This window comes from Ochotona curzoniae, unplaced genomic scaffold (assembly GCF_017591425.1).
Source record: "Ochotona curzoniae isolate NIBS_2020 unplaced genomic scaffold, NIBS_Ocur_1.0 contig_2294, whole genome shotgun sequence".
In the NCBI taxonomy this organism is placed as follows: domain Eukaryota; kingdom Metazoa; phylum Chordata; class Mammalia; order Lagomorpha; family Ochotonidae; genus Ochotona; species Ochotona curzoniae.
In genome coordinates, this window is record NW_024465405.1 from 2339262 (window position 1) to 2354048 (window position 14787).

General features: G+C 46.7%; 1 protein-coding gene across 3 annotated transcripts in view; it reads left to right on the forward strand.

Moving 5' to 3' along the window:
• The window catches only part of LOC121151114 (UDP-glucuronosyltransferase 1-6), a 92065-nt gene extending 79457 nt beyond the window's left edge, over positions 1-12608 (forward strand). For all 3 annotated transcript variants that reach the window (XM_040972333.1, XM_040972334.1, XM_040972335.1), the window contains 4 exons: positions 4882-5013; positions 7947-8034; positions 8330-8549; positions 11640-12608. In XM_040972333.1, the coding sequence (XP_040828267.1) occupies positions 4882-5013; positions 7947-8034; positions 8330-8549; positions 11640-11937 (738 nt within the window). In that variant the 3' untranslated portion in view covers positions 11938-12608. The remainder of the gene's footprint in view (positions 1-4881; positions 5014-7946; positions 8035-8329; positions 8550-11639) is intronic.
• The last annotated feature ends 2179 nt before the right edge of the window (positions 12609-14787 follow it).

The following is a 14787-nucleotide window of genomic DNA, read 5'->3' on the forward strand; positions in this document are numbered from 1 at the left end:
GTGCCCCAACCCACTGTCCTACGTGCCTAGGATCATGACCTCTGCCTCAGATCACATGACTTTCCTGGAGCGAGTGAAGAACACGCTTGTTGCCTTGATGGAGAACTTCATGTGTGACGTGGTTTATTCCCCGTATGCATCACTGGCCTCAGAAGTGCTTCAGAGAGATGTGACCGTCCAGGAACTAATGAGCCTTGCTTCCCTGTGGCTGATCAGAGGTGATTTTGTGAAGGACTACCCCAGGCCCATCATGCCCAACATGGTTTTTGTGGGTGGGATCAATTGCTTTCACAGACACGCTCTGTCTCAGGTGTGTATTTGAGCAGGACCTCCCAGCCACTCTTTTTTGCAAGTTCTCTGGGTGGATGACCTCGCTGAAGCAGTACTCTGAGATAGTTTAAAATGACCTCTTTCGTTATTTTCTAACTTGTGAGTCTTCTGCGCCTGAGTTCATCTGTCTTTGACATCATCTCCTGGGCTGTCTCTTGATAGCCTCAGATACATGTTTTGATGTTTTACTCTGTGTGCTCTGATGGATAACAGGCAGTCAGTTGCAGCAAGACATTTGTGCCAGGAGCACAAAGTGTTAAGTTTGCGGCACCTTGCATAGACGGAAAGTGTAGCGTGCACTTGGACCTTGATTGGCTCAGTTATGCAACATCTGAGATTGATGAAATCATTGTTTGATAGTTATAGGTCCTGGCAACGGAAGTCGTTTTTATGGTTCTGGTTACATCGCTGGTCTCCAGATCAGGAGTGGGGAATATCTAACTTGTGGGCCTGCAAAATCATTTGTTGTGGCCCTGCCAAGGCAACTGCAGTCAGAGCTTGAAATTCAATGCATCTCTAACAGACTAGTTCTTAAAATAATAATTTTGTATGACCCATGAATGATTTTATAAATATCTAGATGGCCCCTGCTACAGATATTCCAATAGGCAGCTAGGTCCTGTGTACCTTTTCTGCTAACAAATTAATTATACTTCTCAAGTTGTGACACTGATTAGTCACTTTCCCAGAAATGATAGTATGTTGATTTCTCACTCCACAGTTCTGAAATAAGCAAAAGGTAGCCATCGTACCATCTTCTCAATCTCAGTGCAGAGAACAGTGACACAGGAGCAGTGTCTTCTAATGGAGTGTTGGGGAAGGACTCTGAAGGGGTGACATTTCAGTGGACACACATTAATTTCTTGAGGGTGGCCCAGTGACCCAGGAACTTCCTGGATGCTGAATTTGGCTTCTGTTGTGGGGCTCTTCTTACCCACAGAGATCCCTGGACCTGATGCCTGTTGAAGTTCCAGTGTGATTCGTGTTTTAAGTGAGCGTGTGATTTGGGGGGAGAGACTTGGTGCAGCAGAAAGACCAATAAGCAAGGAATCAGGCACTGGGTTGATGCCTCCACCTTATTGCCAAGTGCTCGGAATCCTCCTTCTGTGGGGCTTTGAGTATTCATCCGTGATGTGGAGCAAGATCTGCTGACCCTCCAGAGGTCTGTGATTGCCCCACAGCCTGTGGCACACGGGTGTGTCTGAAGAAGTGGTCTAGTTAAGATAGAAGGAGGTGCTGATTTCCTAAAAGCAAAAATCCAATAATACAGAAAACTGTGAATGGCTTTCTTCCCTGTAGAGGGAAAGGCATGGGTAAGCTGTCACCAAGCCTATAAGCAAGATGGAATGAGGGTGTCCACATTCAGGAAGTATTCAAAATTTTCTCATCATCATGAAGAAAGTCATTGTGTTTAGCATTCACTCTGAAACTTCAGACTTTGAGGAAATGCATGTGTGGCGAAAATTCTAATCAACACAGGAGAATTTATCAATGAATCTGCTTGGGCATTCCAGAATGTATGAACAAAGATTTACTACATTAGGATTTTCTTCATATTTATCGTGTTTCTTTCTTACTCAGTTTTGTTTCTTGCAGATTCATGTATGCAGGCTTTTCCCCCCATTACAGTGACTGTGTCATTTTCCCCATTTTATTCTCTACCCAATTTTCATTATTTCTAGCCAGTTGCTCAATATTCAGCTATTTCTCCAGACTATTGATTTCCCCAGTTAAAATGCAAAACCAAATAAAAACAAACAAACAAACAAAAAACCAAAAAAACCCAAATGCTGACTTGCAGTCATTTGCTGATAAAAAAAAAAACATTTGGCTCCTTGTTACAGAATTCTCTGGAAGCTCTAAAAAACTGTTGCATAATTCTGGCTATAGCAACCATTTTTGTTTTGCTGCTGATTTTGGTGAAAATGAATTTTTCTCATTGTTTTGTGTCGTGTTTGTCTGCTTTATTTGGCAAATAGCCTTTTGTATTTATAAGAGTTCCTCTTCTGGGATGTTGGTGGGAGACTACTGAACTTTATGCACTGCTGTAACTATAATCCCTTCACTCCACCCACAAATCTGTCTGGGTGGTAGATTACATTCACTTTCTATTGGTTGCTGCCTTGTTGGGTGCAAGCAGGCTCATGTGTAAAAGTATCTTGGTAAATTGCATCTGACAGTAGCCCTCTTTGTCTTGTTTCGTGTTTCAATTAGAATTCTGCTTTCTTGAGATCGGTAGCACGACTCCTGAATTGCTTCTAAGTCCCTAGTACTTTTTAACTACTCCTGTGTCTTCAAACGTTTTTCTTTCTTTCTAAACAACACTGGGCAGGTATTTTTTGTTTTTACATCTGGTCAGATTTCTTTAATTTTCTGCTTCACTGTTTCCAATTGATTGATCTGATTGTAGCTCTCCCCTGTTATTTTAGTTCTCATTTCGTTTGCCATGTGGCCTTTTCCTGACTTTTATGGTTTTTCAAGCTATTGTTGATTTTTTTTCCCCATGTGCTCATTAAAATAAAAATAAAAAGCTACTCTTCCTTTTCCATTCCCCTGGGGGCAATCTTCGAGCACAACAATTCGCACTTTAGAAGTCCTGAACTTGAAGTATAACCCTTAAAGAAAGCCCATAGAGGGAACACCCCCTGCCATGAGACATGCCTTTGGTGTTTCTGAGCAGCGTTGGGAGAAAAGGGATGAGACCAGAGGATTCAAGCATGTGAGTCCCTGTCAGGCTGCAGGGCCATCTCTCTCTACAGATACCAGTCAGTTGGAGATGAGAGCCACACGTCTTGGGTTTGAGAACAGCCAGACCCAGGCTCAGCAGGGCCCAAGATCTCAGTGTGGGGAGGAGACAGAAGCTGACTCACGGGATCACAGGCTGTGGGAGACGGACTAATCCCTCACAGTAAAGCAGCGTGCCTCCAGCACCTTATCTGTGGGCTGCAGAAATGTTCTGGAAGTGTGCAAAAATAAGTGGGAAGTGGAAAATCTATTAGAAAAACCTGGAAATGAAAACACAAAACTCACAAGAAAACTTGGGGACTATCTGCAAAGGCTCCTGTCGGGTGGGGAAAGAATGTCATATTTGGTAAAGAGTCCAGGGGTGGGGATAAGAGTCACTTTTGAGTACACGTTGCTTCTTCATTTGGCAGATATAGGGTTGCAAAATCAGGGCAAGGGTTAGGGTGAGTTTTGCCAACTAAGGAATGGGTCTCACTTTTATTGTGCCCAATAAAAGCTGGTCTGGGACTTAGGCGTTAGCCATGATAATGGGTTTCTGTGGGTGGCCCTGCTCTCCTTGCTAGAGGGACTTACAGGCCACTTAAACCTCAGTCTACTCCTGCTAAGTGAACTTTGCCTCCTGCTCTTCCTGCGGGTTTGGTTTCTCATGCTAGTCGCATCCTGTTGGTTGCCAAGTGGATGTGGGAGAACAAAAGAGGAGGGAAGAATAGGCTTGGCTCTGTCTGAAGTAGGGTTATATATGACCGAGGAGCAAAGGGCCTGGGGAATGTAATGAGTTCATTACTGCCACCCAGGAGACAGAGCTTAAGGAGCACTGGAAGTGAGCCATCTTTCCCAGAGTGTTGGGGACAGGAAGGGGAGAGCAAGTGGATGCAGAAGATCCCCAAATGCAGCGTGACAGCAGAAAGGACAACCCTGGTATCCCTGGCCTTCTGTATGAGCTCGATGCAAAATGGCCAACTCATGCCACCATGAGCTTGTGCAAGCTGAAGGGAGGAGGAGTCACAGAGAGGACTCTCCTTGTGGGAGGACTGGTCAGTGTTTGGACTGTCGCAGTCACATTCAGCATCAAGGTCAGGAGAAGTCTTGTCCAAATTGTGCTTGCTGACATCTGGAATCTCACATCTGGAGTTGACCAATAGCCTAGGATTTACCCAGGACTTGATGTTTTGACTGTCCCATGTCCCAGGGAACTGCTGGGTTCTGTCAATCACAGTCTTATTCAAATCCTAGGCATTCTTTGGGAATCACACAAAACCACCTGGGAGGCTTCCTGGGGTTGATTATATCAGTAAGGACCAGCAACTGGGGAAGCTGTGCCATGTCACACCTCAGTGGCATAGATGCCGTGCCTGCATGTATGTGTGAGTGTGTGTGAGAGACACAATCAGTACATTTATCTGGATTCTGTAATTGCAGAATTTGAAACAGCTAAGTAAGAAGGCCTCCTCCTTTGCTTTTTAAAATTTATTTACTTGAAAAGAGAAGTAGAAAGACACACACGCACGTCTTCTGATTCACCTCCTGTGTGTGCAACCCAAGTCTCTCTGGTGATACAATGATAAGAAGGTGGAATTGTGAGTGGAGCAGTAACTCAAACCAACATCCTGACAAGTACAGGTGTTCCGGGTTGTCTTCACTACTGCACCAAATGCCACACCTATCTCTCTCTCTCTGTCTCTCTCTCTCACGCACACATACACACACTCACACACTCTTAATTACATTCTTAAGAGAAAGATACCTAACTTGAACCTTAAAGCATAGCGTTCCCCAGTTAACCAGGTGTTTTCCTTTTGCCTCTAGGAATTTGAAGCCTACGTGAATGCCTCTGGAGAACATGGAATTGTGGTTTTCTCCCTGGGATCTATGGTCTCTGAGATTCCGGAGAAGAAAGCGATGGCGATCGCCGATGCTTTGGGAAAGATACCTCAGACAGTAAGAAGAGATTTCCTTCTGGTTCCCTCATCTCCATCTCCAAGTGTTTTGTAACCACAGACTTCTAGCATTTAACTGGATCCTGTCATGGCTTGAACATCCCTAGTCCAGAAATAACAAAATCCCAAATTAGGCTCTAGACTCCAACACTTTCTGAGCACTGGCCCAGTACCCCACCTGGAACATTCCGTGATCCCCCATGGCTGCTCTCACAGGGACACTGGACATACTGAGAAAATCACCTGCAAGCCACGTGTGTCAGGTGCACAGGGAACGAGACCTGAGTCCCATCTCCTAGATCTCTCAGTGCACCTGGGAAGGCACTCCAAAAGCAGAAACACTGCTGCCCCAGGTGTGTCAGAGAAGTGAGCTTCACTCTGCAGCTCGAGCCGCAGTCTGGAGTGGTCCCTGCCTCTTCCCAGCTGGCCCAGATTGCGTTATGATTCAGAAGTTTTACAGCCTTGTCTTTCACCTGAAATTTTTTTTCTATTTAGAAAGTTCAGTTTTACATGTTTATGGGTTTTAGTGTGTTAGCACATGTATTCATTATGAGAATCAGATAAGTTAACATTACTGCCTCCTTAGACTTTTAAAACACTTATTTATTTAGAAGAGCAGAGAGAGAGAGAGAATTCTGCTGTCTGCTAGTCTATTTCTCAAATTCCTGCCACAGCCAGACTGGGTTAGGCTGAAGCCTAGAGCCGAGAGATCCATCTGGGTCTCCCACATGGATGGCAGGGCCCCAACTACTTGAGCCAGGGCACTCATGAGCAGGAAGTAGGAAGGGAGATCAGAGCCAGGACTGGAAGTCAGTACCCTGATACGGAATGTGGGCATCCCAGCCAGTGGTTAAGCCTCTGTGCCAATTGCCTGCCTCTTTCATACATTAAAAAGGATAGTGTGACACAGTAGGTAAGCTGCCATCTGTGATGCCAGCATCCCATGTAAGATTTCCAGCTGAAGTCCCTGCTCCCTGCTCCAGCTCCCTATAAACACCCCTGGGGAGTAGCAGAAGATGCCCCATGTGCTGCACATGTGGGGTACCTGGGTGGAGTCCAGGCTCCTGTCTCATCTCCTAGCTATTATAGTCATGTGAGCAGTGAGCCAATGGATGGGAGATCTCCCCTTTCTTTTTTGTCCTCTCTCTCTGTCACTCTGTCTTTTTTTTTTTAAGATTTATTTATTTTTATTGGAAAGGCAGATATACAGAGAGGAGGAGAGACAGCGAGAAAGATCTTCCGTCAGATGATTCACTCCGCAAGTGAGCACAACGGCCGGTGCTATGCTGAGCCGAAGCCAGGACCCAGGAACTTCTTCCAGACCTCCCACACAGTGCAGGGTCCCAAGGCTTTGGGCCATCCTCAACTGCTTTCCCAGGCCACAAGCAGGGAGCTGGATGGGGGGTGGAGCTGCCAGGATTAGAACCGGCGCCCATATGGGATCCTGGCGTGTTCAAGGCGAGCACTTTAGCCACTAGGCCACACCACCGGGCCCTTGTCACTCTGTCTTTAAATAAATAAGAAATCTTCAAAAAATGGCTGACAGTAATTACATATGTCTATGAACTGGACATATTTCAAGATGCACACGGTATTTTTTTTAATGGTATCAGCGTACTTGACATTTTGCTGCTCTTGTCCTTAATGATTGGTACCTTTGGACTCTTCTGCCTACACATTCAAATGCAGAATGATGATTATGAGCTAGTGTTGCCCCACTGTGCTGTCGAAACCTAGAACTTGCTCCATTTATATGACTGTTTTGGAACCCATTATGTAAGCTCTCTCCATTTGTCCTTCCCTACTTCCTTCCCAACCTCTAGTAATTACAACTCTATGTTCAGACTGGCTTTTAAAAGCTCTCACATATGACCAAGACCAATATAATATTTTTTAAAGATTTATTTATTTTGTTTTTGAAAGTCAGATTTACAGAGAGGAGGAGAGAAGCAGAGAGAAATCCTCCATCCGCTGGCTCATCTCCAAAATAGTCTACAATGGCCTGAGCTGAGCTGATCTGAGGCCGGGAGCCAGGAGCTCCTCTGGGTCTCCCACGTGGATGCAGGGACCTAAGACTTAAGCCATCTTCTGCTGCTTTCCCAGGTCACAAGCAGGGAGCTGCATTGAAAGTGGAGTGGCTCAGCTCCAGCCATTATGGCCAATTGGGGGGAGTGAACCAGTGGACAAAAGAGCTTTCTCTGTCTTTCCTTCTCTCTGTAAATCTTTCTTTCCAATAACAGTAAATTAATCTTTTTTTTAAAAAAAAAAGAAAGTGGACCAAATGGGACATGAAATGGCACCCATATGGGATGCTGGCACTGGAAGGTAGAGGATTAGCCTGTTGAGCCAGAGCAGCAGCCCCCAAACCTGCAGTATCTGTATGTTTATTTCTGCATCTGGCTCATTTCACTTCATGCAGTGTCCTCCAGTTTCATCCTCCAGTTGTTGCGGCTCAACTAAGTGACTCCAGTAAGCCATGGTCCACTCCACTAAGAGTCCTAATTTCTCTAAGAGACCAGAATGTGCACTGGGGAGAATTCTTTTAAAGAGTGGATAGGCTAAATTTCCTTTCTGCCTACTAAATAGAATTGTTTCTTTAAACAGTTGTTGGTTGGGACTACTACTACTCTGTGTATTTCTGCTGTTACAGGTCTATATCCCTAATTTTCATGACTCAGGCTTATTCTAGAAATACAGAAATGGGAAGACCTCATAAGTGCACCATGTGCACCACTTCACAGATTCCCCCAGCATACCATCATACCCAACCTCCATGACTCAGGGTGTTGGAAGCCCTTGGGAGCCTTCCAGGTCACTATTCACCCTTCTGCATTCAGAGAGGACTCACCTTTCTAGCTAATGTAGCAAGTATTTAATGTCATATATTCTTTCTTTAAACTCTGGTTTTTTTTTTTTTTTTTTGTCTCTGCCAAGGTCCTGTGGCGGTATACCGGAAGTCGACCATCAAATCTTGCAAAGAATACAATACTTGTCAAGTGGCTTCCGCAAAACGATCTGCTCGGTATGTCAGAAGGATTGGGCACGCAGGTCAGACCAAGCTGCAGTTAGCACACTGGGCTGGGCACAGCTGTTGTGACGAACAGGGTTGAGCCTGAGAACAGGCTTGGCCACCATGTCCTACAGCGCCTCGTTGTCTAGTGGGATGTCTCAGCCCACACTTTCTTCTGCAATTTTGCCTGGGTTGCAAAAGGATAGCACAGAGTCTCCCCACCCCCAGCACGTTCAGAACCTGCTCTGTCAGACTGGGAAACAGCGATGTAACCGCTGACATCCCTCCCTGCTATGCTTCCTCCCAGGCCACCCCAAGACGCGTGCCTTCATCACCCACTCGGGCTCCCATGGCATTTATGAAGGCATATGCAACGGTGTTCCCATGGTGATGCTGCCCCTGTTTGGCGACCAGATGGACAATGCAAAGCGCATGGAGACCCGCGGAGCTGGCATCACCCTGAACGTCCTGGAAATGACCTCCGACGATCTAGCCAACGCCCTGAAAAAGGTCATCAATGACAAAAGGTAAGAGATGAGGTAGGGGGCGATGCTTTGGGCATGACACTTGTGATGAATAATCCAATGTGAAAACAGATGCGTGCAAGTCTAGATTTAGAAATAAGATCATCTGGCTGACCTATCCTATACTTTATGAAAGGATTCTTTAGTTCCTTTATAATTTGCCAAAATTTACTTAAAATTTTGTTCCCTTTGGATGATTTGCAGCTTATAAAAAATAATATCACCATGATGATAATCAAAGGGAAGAGTACTCCATTTTAAGAAGTTTGGAGTCTACAAAGTAAGACCAAAGCAGGGGTCTAGAAGTACAGCTGTTCCTAGAACTGGAACCTGTGGGAAGTTTTGTCCATGGGACTTAACCAATGTGGAAGTCATGTGTTACCAGAGGCTTAGAATGAAAGCAAAGACAGATTGTTCAGGATCACATGGTCTTCACATGAAATTTGTTGCTCTGCCGTCATACTCATCACAAGTGTGTGGGAAGAACGGATGGCTGTTGGGACCTTTCATCCAATAGTGTGTGTGTGTGTACACATAGGTGTATTTCTATGTGTCATCTGTGGTGTCAGGGCCTTTCATCCAACAATGGTGTGTGTGTGTGTACACATAGATGTGTTTCTATGTTTCATCTGTGGGTGTGTCCATGCATAGGCATGCTTATCCATGTTGTGTGTGCACTTGTGCATGTGTGTTTGTGTTTATGGAGCTGCCAGACACCCTGTCTGAGCCCATTTCTTGCTCTATCAGACTGGTGATTCAGAGAATAGATTTATCACCTCATTACTTGGGCGGCTGCATGTGTGAGGACCTTGTCTTGTGCTGTATCGCAACATGGCAGGAAAGTGGGAGGGTAGGCGGGTGTATGTGGAAGAGCAAAAGCAGATGGTCAGTCTTGCTTTATAGCAACCGATACTCACGGGAACTAATCCAGTCCCCTGAAGAAAACATCTGTCTGTCTTAAAGATCCAGTCACCTCCTGCATTGAAATTGAGTTCTGGCACATGACCCCTGGGGATGTGTTCACATCATAGCATCTCCCCTCCCCCTCACCGGGGCTTCCCTTAGAAAGGAACATGAGTCTGCTCTTCAACCCAGTCGCTCCTTCTGCATGTCTGCTTCAAACGACACGTGAAACCTGACACCTGCCCGTGGACAGCGCTTGTTCTCCAGGTTCTTGCTGTTGGCATGAGTCTGCCAGGTTGTTGAGTGCTATAGGTAACTGCTGAGAACTGACAGGTGACTGACCTAGAGGCTTCCTCGTACACTGTTGTTTCTTGGAAACACTGACTGATGAGCTCAGGTTGGTGCCTGATTGCAGCTGTTCACTTCTGAATCAATTTCATCTGGTTATGGATCTCCATGGCTGCAGCAGTCTGAATGGGGACTGTGCCAACTCAAAATTAAGAGGAATGGAAACATTTCAAATCACCGTGCAGCGAGGTCATAATTGGTGCTCAGTCAATGTTGAATGAATGAAATTCCAAGGAAATATGTCTTAAGACTTGCATAAAACAAAGATATGTCCCAGGATTCATGGTCAGACACTAGCATTACTTTGTAAACCACACAGCCAAGCAGCAGTGCAGGCATGCCTGGGTCAGCAGTGGTCTTCACTAGTCCCCAAAAGGAGATCTTATTCTCCTCCCTTTTCTTTCCTTCTCTTTTTCCCTCCCCCTTGCTGCTCTTAGTGCATCGATACCAAGGGTAGACGCTAATACATCTTGAATGGAGGTGATCTTATCCAGCTCTCAGCACTCTCCAGAACAAATGGGAATCCGTCTTGTGTAGACACCACCTCACACTGGCTGTAGCCCTGGGGTGGCTTGATGGTACAATGACAGCATTCAAGTCTGTCGCCACCTTGGAGTTAGCACTTAGAGGCAGGTTTTGCTTTGACCACGTGATTTTTTTTGAAGCCAAAAAAGGTGAAACTATTTAATTTATAATAAAGTGTTTCTGCAAAATTCTGATTTGCTTTAATACAAAGAAAGTATAATCTCTAATTTTCTAAAAAGAAACCAACAACAAAAAGGAAATGGGAAAAGTTAAAAAGCAAGATTCATCCATTTTCTAAAAAAAAATGGTTTTTTTATTTGAAAAAGTAATAGAGACAGAAAAGAGAGAGAGAGAGAGAGATCTCTGCCTTCTATTCACTGATTCACTCCCCAGATGGCTACAATAGCCAGGACTGGGCCAAGATGAAGGCAGGAGCCAGGAGCTTCTTTCTGGGTCTCCCATGTGGGTGCAGGGGCCCTAGCAGTTGGGCCATCCTCTGCTGCTTTTCCTGGGTGTATTAGCAGGGAGCTGGAAGTGGAGCAGCCAAGGATGTGTGGAACCGGCACCATATTGGCTGCTGGTGGTGCAGGAAAAGGTATTGACACAACAATGCTGGCCCCTCAGCCACTTTTAAAATAAGCATTTTTGACATCTAGGGTTTTTTTTTCCCTCCTTCCTTCCTTTCCTTCCTTTACTGGCTCCCCATCCTGTCTTCATTTCTTCATCCATTAAATTCATACTCTACTTCTTTCTTTTTAGAGATAGAGAGCATTATGTGTGAGAGTGTGTGTGTGTGTTTCTTTTTTTTCTTTTTAATTTTTATTGGAAAGGCGGATATACAGAGAGGAGAGACAGAGAGGAAGATCTTCCGTCCGATGATTCACTCCTCAAGTGAGCGCAAAGGTCGATGCTATGCCGATCCGAAGCCAGGAGCCTCTTCTGGGTCTCCCACGCGGGTGCAGGGTCCCAAAGCTTTGGGCCGTCCTTGACTGCTTTCCCAGGCCACAAGCGGGGAGCTGGATGGGAAGAGGGGCCGCCGGGATTAGAACCGGTGCCCATATGGGATCCCGGGCGTGCAAGGCGAGGACCTTAACCACTGTGCCACCGTGCCGGGCCCATGTGTGTGTGTGTGTGTATGTGTGTGTGTGTGTGTGTGTGTGTGTGTGTGTGTGTGTGTGTGTGTGTGTGTGTTTCTGCTTGTGATGGAACCAGACTAGAAAATCTGGTAGCGTTTCTACCCAGAAGCAGTGTCCTGGGAGGTGGTTCATCGCTGCGGCTGTTCCCAGCACTGACATAACTGTGTCTCTCTGTGTACAGCTACAAGGAAAACATCATGCGCCTCTCCAGCCTTCACAAGGACCGTCCTGTGGAGCCGCTGGACCTGGCTGTGTTCTGGGTGGAGTTCGTGATGAGGCACAAGGGGGCACCACACCTGAGGCCCGCCGCCCATGACCTCACCTGGTACCAGTACCACTCTCTGGATGTGATCGGCTTCCTCCTGGCCATCGTGCTGACCGTGGCCTTCGTCACCTTTAAGTGCTGTGCCTTTGCCTGTGGGAAATGCTTTGGGAAAAAGGGGCGCGTGAAGAAAGCCCACAAGTCCAAGACACATTAGGAAGCAGGAGGGAGATGAGGTGAAGTTTGCATCCATTGCTCAGCCTGTTCCAAATGTGCAGAGTCAGTGTTAAAATCATTTGATTCTTTTGAATGACATATTTTGCCACGAATTAGACATCCCCACCACGATTTTTGTCTGGTTGTTTGTTTGAATGAAGTTGAGTTAATCGCTGGTCATGTCTGTAGGTGAAGGTACTTGACTATGTGCCCGCCCCCTCCAGCACCATCAAGCTGGACCACACTTGTTTTCCGTCTGATGCTACACAGAACGTGGAGGGCTCTGTGGTCTTCGAGTGGAGCCGGAGACTCAGAGGTGGTCCCATGGCTGCCCCTGCATCAGCATCGCCGTCTGGCTCCCACCAGCCTTGGTGATCCCTTTCTTCTGCACCAGCAACGATCCAGCCGCATTTACATTCAGAACCTGAGTGTTGGAAGAAGGCATTGACTGCGTATTTAAGGCATACTCAAAAGAAGAGCAGGTGGTGTGGAGTCCTGGAGAGCAGTGTATGGTTTCCGACCTTGGGAAGCAAGGAGGCCGGATCCTGAGCGGGTCATCAGAAATTGTGTCAAATGCACCTGAATACGTGAAAATCCCAAACTGTCATGCTTGGCCTGGGTATTTGATGTTTTTCACAGCTCAAATTTTACTAATAAATTTAATTTCTTAGATTTTTTTCTCTTTTTTGGTGTTATATCTATTTATTGAATGAATGTGTTCTGCTCACAAAAAATAATGCAAGACCATTACAGAATTTCACACATATTCTCCCTCTACATGCACACATCTGTACACACGGGAACAGAAAAGTCCAGAAGAACCATCTCCCAGAAAGAACCACTGCTGCTCGCTTGGCAAATGCGTAGACTTAGGAAACACTGGAGGTGTACGAGATATGCATGGTGTTTTCTAACATTTTCCACTTCCATCGACTGTGAATGTCCTCCCAGTGTTTTTGGAGCATTTAGTTTAATCAGAGTGGTCAAGAGGCATATTAGGGCATGGGTAGACCAGGGCTTCCTCAACTATGACTTCCAGAGGAATTCACTTTTAGTGTCACTTGTTTGAAGAGTATTTATTTGAAAAGCAGAGTTAAAGAGAAGGTAAGACAGAGGGAGAAAGATTTTCTATCTGCTGGTTGACCCTCCAAATGACCACAGTGACCAAGGCTAGACCGTGCTGAAACAGAAGCCAGGAGTTTCTGGGTCTCCCACATTGGTGCAGGGACCCAGGCACCACTGCTTTCCCACGTGCATTAGCAGGGAGCTGGATTGAAAGAGGAGCAGTCAGGACTCAAACTGGCACTCAGATGAGATGCCGACTTCCCTCACCACCTGGTTGCGCCAGCCCTGACTGTCTTCCACCACAAGGCATCACACACCATTTCAGCAGCTTTGTCTGTATGGGTGCATGCCCTTGTGGAGAGGGAAAGTGCTTCACAAGGGATCCCCCTAGGATGGGATTCAGGGACAGGAATTTACTTGGGAAGTAAAGTGTACCCATGAGTATAACAGGGCACCCAAGGCAGGCTGCCTTTGGCTTGCAGCTTTGGAAGCTCAGGAGGTTGGCATCTCTCAGCTCTGATGAGGGCCCTCTTTCTGTGTCACTAGGAAGAAAGAGGTTCCTCCACCCAACAAGGACGCTGGGCAGGTTGGGTTCCTGCCGTCTTGTCCAGACTCCACCTCCTAAATGCCCACCACTTCCCAAAGCCACTGTGAGGACCAAGACACACCCAGAAGCCCTTGAGCAGTGCATCAGAGCATGCCCAACGCCTAGCCTAAAGGAAGCGCTGGTGGCAGAGCGGTGGTCATCAGGCACTGCATCTCTGGGCAACTGGAGAAAACGGAGACCCACCCAAGCTAAGGTAGGTGAGTTCCTGAACACTTCTGGCCAAAACCTGCTCCTGGTTGGTGTTCATGTCCTTGCATGTCTAATGGGTCACAAAGAGGAGAGAGCCTGCAGGAGAGAGATGTGGGTGGTCTGGAGGAGGGCCCCACTGCACCGAGGAGGCGTTCCACCTGGGCAGATGACTCTGGAGACTCCAGGCCATGGCCGTAGAGGTGCCCTCAGCTTATGAGAGCCAGGATCCCATGCAGCCTGTAATGTACCGCTGTGAACAAGAATGCCTGCGGTGCATAGGCAAGAAATGGGAGAGCATTTAAAATGAGATGGAGATGATGATTACAGGTGGATGTTTTTCAAGCTTGTGGGCCAGTTGTCCTTGGACCCCTGAGGCATCTTCTGCTGCATTTCCCAGACACATTAGCAGGGGACTGGATCAAAAGTGGAGCAGCCAGGAATTAGACCAGTTCCCATAGGAAAGGCCAGCATTGCAGGCAGTGGCTTAACCAGTTATACTGTATTGCTAGCCCCCATCTTCTCTTGATTCTGTGCTAGCTTCTTTTTTTTTTAAAAGATTTATTTTTATTATTTTTTCATTGGAAAGGCGGATATACAGAGAGGAGAGACAGAGAGGAAGATCTTCTGTCCTATGATTCACTCCTCAAGTGAGCGCAACGGCCAATGCTATGCCGATCCGAAGCCAGGAGCCTCTTCCGGGTCTCCCATGCGGGTGCAGGGTCCCAAAGCTTTGGGCTGTCCTCGACTGCTTTCCCAGGCCACAGGCAGGGAGCTGGAAGGGAAGTGGGGCTGCCGGGATAGAACTGGCGCCCATATGGGATCCCGGGTGTGCAAGGCGAGGACTTTAACCACTGCGCCACCGCGCTGGGCCCTGTGCTAGCTTCTATAGAAGCTGACCTGGGAAGCTCAGTAAAGCGATAGTAGAGAGGCCGATTTTGTGAATGAATTATGAGCCTAATAAAAAAAAAAGTCTTCTCATTTTTGGAAATG